The sequence below is a fragment of the Lolium rigidum genome, chromosome 5 (genome assembly GCF_022539505.1).
Source record: "Lolium rigidum isolate FL_2022 chromosome 5, APGP_CSIRO_Lrig_0.1, whole genome shotgun sequence".
Classification (NCBI taxonomy): domain Eukaryota; kingdom Viridiplantae; phylum Streptophyta; class Magnoliopsida; order Poales; family Poaceae; genus Lolium; species Lolium rigidum.
The window spans coordinates 25,554,263-25,560,571 of NC_061512.1; the positions used below are offsets into that span (position 1 = coordinate 25,554,263).

Here is a 6,309-nt window from a genome sequence, read left to right on the forward strand (position 1 = left end):
TCTCACCACAAATTTAGAATGCCTCGTTACTAAAGATAAGACTAAAAAACAACCTATTATACATCATGTTTTATCGTTATATCTCGATTACGTGGCAGAACTAAAATAAGATAGTCTTATCAACCATTGTACATGCCCTTAGCAATTTTTATATAAAAAAATCTCCTAAGCCCCCCTGCCCAGCTCAAGGCTTGAACCTGGGTGGGCAGCACGCGCTTCCGCATGCCTTGCCACCAGACCGACGGCCTGTTCTCACTGCGCTGCCTACTGCCACAGGGCCGCGCATCCTCCATCATTGCCCAGATGCAGGAGATTTGGTAGAAGCTGATGGGGCTTCAAGAGTTCAGGTACCCATTTCGCCTAGTGCAGTTTAACAGTAAACAGTTACCAGCTCCCATAATCTCACAAATCACAAAGAACACGGCAGCAAAATCACTTATTTCTCAATTTCACTTTCAAAAAATGGCAAGCCAACATATTTTTGCCGGTTCATCTTCTATATACTTACAGTGTCGTATATTTTTACAAGCGAATGCCCTAAAGAGAAGAGCTTGAGTGGTTTGGTAGACCATCACAAGTTCACAATCTACAAAAGAAGATGCCAAAAAAGCTTGACCAAGGCCAGAAGATGCCTTCAGTACAAGTTAACTCGGATAGATACACGTCATTACTTCAGAAACCCTACAAAATTGGTAAGAAAAAAAAGGAAGCATAGATACATCGGAATAGAATACACACCGTGACCGTAAATACATGTATGTATAGTATATACTCTATCTATGCACATAAAGGCGCCAGTGGGGAGTGATCTGATCCATCTCCTTGCTGACAAATATGTTGATAGTTGATTGTGTGTAGCTTCATCTGTTTTCTGGAGCCTGTCCCTTTGACTGAAGCATCGCTGACATGGCTCGCAATCTGTCTGTGACCTCGGTGAAGGATGGGCGGACATCAGGATTGGCTGACCAACATTGCTCCATTAGTTTTCGCCATTCAGGGTCGCAGGCTTCAGGTATTTGAGGCCGGAGAGAGTTATTGACGATACCGCCTTCTCACAGAAAGCATGCAAAAGTTACTTAAGAGGATCTGGCCACACTATTGTTAATAAACTTCTAGATGATTAGATAGCGTGAATTGATGAGGGATGCTGTCTTTTGACAATTGATCAATATTGAAAGGTACTCGAAAAAGGAGATGTATAGTTTAAGTTACCTATGATAGCACCACAATGCATGTTCGCATATGGTTCCTCACCAGTCAAGATCTCCCATAAGACTATCCCGAAAGAGAACACGTCCACCTACATGTATGCAGTAGTTAATGTCAAGCACAGCACTGCTGTACATGTAAACATTGATTTGGAGTTTGATGGAAGACTTTACCTTCTCAGACACTCGGCTGCTGCTGCCATTCAACAGCTCTGGTGCCATCCATGGTAGGGTGCCCCGTACACCACCAGAAACCAAAGTGTTGCGCTTAATTCTAGATAATCCAAAGTCTCCAACCTGACAATGGTTACATATTATTAATGAAACAGTCCACTGACATAAGAATTGAAGGGAAAAAAACTAAGGTGGCAATTTTCTGTTTATTGGCATAAACAAAACTTTCTAATAACCAGCCCGGCGTCTCAGGTGGATTTAAAGTTACCTTGCAGATTGGCCTCTGAGGATCTCTCATGTTAACGAGCAAGTTGTCGCATTTCAAATCAAAATGGACTATGCTTTTCGAGTGCAAATATTCCATCCCGAATGCCGCATCCATAGCAATGATGAGCTTTTTCCGACGATCAAACATTCTGCAGAGAACTAGTAAAAGTGACATAACAGTGGCACTGAGTAGAGTGGAAGGCACTGAACAGAAATATACACAGCTCACCTGTCCTTCCTTACAAGAACATTCCTTAGTGATCCATTCACCATGAATTCTGCCACGGTTGCTAATGTTCCCCCTGTTCCATCAGGAACCACACCATAGAAAGCAACAACATTTGGATGATGTAGCTTTGAAAGAATTTGCGCCTCCCTCCAAAAGTCTTTGGTCTGTAAATAAAGGGTTGGCATTATGCTCGTGAAATAGAATAAAATATGCATGTAATCTGTCAAGAAGGTTTCAGTTCCAGATATTTTTATCAGTGGACAGGAATCTTAAACATGAACTAATATGCAAAAGCACATCACATGCAGAAAACTAATTGTTAAAACTTACGAATTTCTGTTAGGTCTTTAGTTGTTACTCAATTTTCTAATGACTAAAAAAGACTAATGTATATGTTACTCACAAGTTTCTCTTGCTCAGATGATCTCCCAGCGAAACAGCTTTTTTTGATACGTTTGATAGCAACATCCGTCCCTCGCCACTTTCCATGGTACACTGTTCCAAACGTGCCAGATCCCAATTCGCGTAACTCCTCAAGGTCAGCATTTCTTATGATCTGATCATAAAAATCAAAACAACAACATGCTGCTATGACTTGCCTGTTTCGGATAGATATGCAAATCTGAAGCAAGTAGCCATCTTCCTTGGAAGATTACTACAAATTGCTAAACAAATGTAGAATGAGAGGTGCACCTGTAAGCCATACACGCTGGCTTCAAGTTCAGCTATCTGAGCATCACTCATGGACCCATCTACAGCACCTTTATCATCATAATCCTAATATTTCGAATGACAAGTATGATATGCTTCAGGTCAAAAAACAAGATATGCTCAAACACTTGAATGGCATGAATAGAATGCTCAATATATAAGATCGAACATACCTCATTAGCTAACTCTGGCCCATTGCTCCTAGCATCATCATCCTTGTTTGATGAAATAATCACTTCCTGCCATTCTTCAGCTGTCACTTCGGCCTGAGGAATTGGTCTGGATGATGGAATGCCTGAATGCATATTGTCCATCACGTTCTCAACAATAACAAGTGCATCCGTTTGAACGTTATTTTGCATTCTGTCCTTCAGATTCATGTTCTCACTATTGATGGCATGATTAAATCCAGTTAATCCTACATCACCAAAGGTGATATTGCGCTGATCAAGAAGAGGAACCTCTCTCCTTGAGTCCCCATCCTTGAAAGTGTCATTGCCATGCATGTTTACATTAAGATTAGCATTACTTAGCCCAATAGGTGGAGAGGTGGCCAAACCAGAGCTATGCACCAATGACTGGTCAAAAATTCCGTTCCCGTATACACCGGATGGCCCATTTTCCACTGATCTCTGTGGTGCAAATGCTTCAAAAGGGTCTATAGGAAGCAGAATGTGTGGTCCAGGAGTAACTTTACCATTGGCATGCACACAACCAGCAGTTCCATAACTTGTAGCAACACGCCCTGAATTCAGTTTCTCCATGTAAGATCCACGATCTGCATTCTCTGTTAGAGATCCATTAGGGCATCCATCAAGAAGATGCGAGTGGCAATTATCAGTAGCAAGCATCGACGGCAGACCTGAGCTTTCTAGAGCATCCAACTCATTTGAGGACAGCCTTGCATCCCGTGCGTGGTTCAGATTGAACCCTATATCAACACACTGGGGAGCCACACTGGGACCTGCGCTGTTCTCCTGATGATAAAACTTCTCCTGCTGTTTAACAACAGGACCACCATTGTGGCCTGTTTGTACCATGTTACTAGACAAACTATCTTGTTGGTAATATACTGCTGCCGCTGAAGTGGCTGAACCAGTAACTCCTTGATTGTACCACTGATCGATATGATTAGAAACAATGTACTTTGGTTCGTCAGTTTGAGCAGTCTCAGGTGGATTAACACATACAAGATCTGGCCTAGTCCCGCTTATTGTTCTCTGCAGCTCATTAGCTTGACATACTTTCTGGGAAAATGATGGTGGTATGTATGAATCAAAGGTTAATGACAAATTGGATGCAGGTACTTCAGTGCGATCGTTCAGCAAAGGATCAGAAAAGGCATGAGGCATGCCATGAATTTGACCAGAGTATTCATGCAGTCCAGATACCCAACTAGCACTCTCTAGATGCATGGGCACCTTTTCAGAATAAAAGGGCCTCTCCATTGGAGTAAACATATCATAGTTGGTATGTGAACTCAAGTCACTCTCATTTCGAGGAATACCTGAATCTTTTGCCTGCCTTTGAATTTGAAGATGGTGGGCAGAAGATCCAATTCCAGCAGCTGTGTCTGCATAATTTTGTTTCTTATCTTGATGGTCCGGCAGTATGGATTTCAGATTTGATTCATTGAAAACTTCATTTCTGTTCTCATGCTCTTGGTTCATTGTTGATTTGTCTCCAGACATCCACAGCCTAGACTGTTTTGTGGTCCTCTGCCGATTTAAGCTTGGGGAGGAAGTGGCTGCTGACTCAGCCACCATCTGTTGTGAGTATGGAGCAAGAAAAAACTGAGAGGAAGACTCGTTTAAGGCTGTTCCAGCCAATGCTGTACCTCCACTCTCTCTATCCGTCTGACAGACAGTTGAGTCTCGGCAAGGGAGTAGGGAATCATCCAACTGTTGGCTCACCTGGCCAACCAAATTGTTGCCACTGGTGCTCTGTTTCAGATTGTTCACAGCCACGACAAAATTATATTCCGGTTCACTCTCTAGGCTTCTTGCACTCAACGATGAATCCTCACACTCAGTCAGGGAGACAAGAAATATGCGAAGCCTCGTCGAGCCATTGGCCTTCTCAAGGCTGTAGTACTCCTCCATCATATTCTGAAGATCCTCGTCACACGAGAGGGAAATCAGAGCATCAAGGTCCTCATCAGGAAGCTGGTACTTGATGATATGAGGCTGGCTGTAGATCGAGAGGGTTTTATGCACAAGTTCCTTCCACGAGAAGTTTCTGGATATCGACACGAGCCGTGTCTCCCCACCTACGTATCTGAGCACCCCATCACTAGGCCTCGGCAGGATCTTCCCGCCAAAGCTGCACATGAATTTGACTTTCCCCGCGTGCGGGCTCTCGCCGGTAGAAGACATGTCTTGCAGACTATCACCCGAACTCTCAGCCGGCTTAAGTCCATTCTCGAAGGACAAGTTCCTGATACGGACCAAATTTATGGGATCCATGTCACATTTGAGGGGCAAGCCAGGAGCGAGGTTCCCGGAGTCAAACCTGCCAAGACCAAGAATCGTAGTGAGATCCTGGTAGACCACATCCAAGTTCTTCTGGTTGTTGGACCCAACTTGGCTGTTCATCTGAAGCAAAGCAAAGGGTTGAAGGCGATCTACGGACAATGTCTGCCCTCCTTCCACTTGGCTCTGAGACTGCCTTAGAAAGCTGAACTATTCATCTCCTCAGGACAAGAGCAGCGGTTTCGCTCGCCTAATGCAGCAGACCATGGCCGTTGCGGGTTGCTGCGATAAATCAAGAACACACAGTTAGCATCTTTTCTTGACGATCTGATGATCCCCACAGCAAAACAAACAGGACACGGGTCAGATTGGACTGCAAAAAAATTTCTCACTGTGTGCAATGTTTGTTTTATATACGGTACTACCAATTTTAGGGGCCAATGAGGAAGAATCAAATTAGTTGAGCTGGATTCGATTGCTCGCAGCCACGGGAAATCAAGAAAAGATCCTCCGTCACATGAACAGAACAGGGCGTAACGTATCACTGCTACAGCAATCGAAATCGAAGCTAGGGATGGTTCGGAACAAGAAAAAGAATCAAGCTTTAGGGTTCCTTACAGCCAAGGGATCAATCAACCAGCGCAGGACCGCCTCTATCCGCGCGAGCACGACCGCGGCCGCGCCTCGCCGGCGGTGAGGTCGCCGCAGCAAATGGGGCCACACCGAGCGCCGATCTCGCCGACGAGGCGGGGCCCGGGCGCATTAGCGGATTGCCGCGGCAGGGGCGGGGGGCGGGGGACGGAGGGCGAAATCGGGTCGGGATTTTTTGGTGGTGGAGGGAGGAGAGGAGGCAGAGAGGAACGCGGCGGCAGGTGCCAGCGAGAACGAAACGGAACGCCAAATAGGAGAGGACACGGGAAGGAGACGGCACGGGAAGGAGCTCTCAGGCTTCTGGTTTGGTTGGATTTGTTTGCCGGCAAAACCAGGTAATATCTTGGGTCGGCTCCACGGTCGCTGTTCTTCCTCGCCTGGCCGGCCGACCTTTTCTTTTTTTCAAACACGGATTCTTTTGTGTTTTGGAAAGTAAATATGGATGTGTGTTATCGAGGAATTCAAATGCAGAGAGGATGTAAGTAGCTTATGAATGAAGGTTTGATCATGGATGTGTACTCAATTCAAAACGGATACAAACATTACACATCTAGTTAAAATAAATGATCAATAGTTAAATGACCCAAAATGATAGAGT

The 6,309-nt window shown here is 44.8% G+C and overlaps 1 protein-coding gene across 1 annotated transcript; it reads right to left on the reverse strand.

Annotated features, from left to right (window-relative positions):
* Positions 1–422: 422 nt before the first annotated feature.
* Positions 423–5,736, reverse strand: LOC124653700 (dual specificity protein kinase splB-like). Its single transcript, XM_047192767.1, has 9 exons — positions 5,679–5,736; positions 2,763–5,342; positions 2,572–2,655; positions 2,282–2,434; positions 1,879–2,042; positions 1,651–1,798; positions 1,383–1,505; positions 1,213–1,300; positions 423–1,048 (listed from the first exon to the last, which is right to left on the reverse strand). Exons 2-9 carry the CDS (start codon positions 5,181–5,183, stop codon positions 861–863), a joined length of 3,369 nt encoding a protein of 1,122 aa, XP_047048723.1. The 5' UTR covers positions 5,184–5,342; positions 5,679–5,736; the 3' UTR covers positions 423–860.
* Between the last annotated feature and the right edge of the window lie 573 nt (positions 5,737–6,309).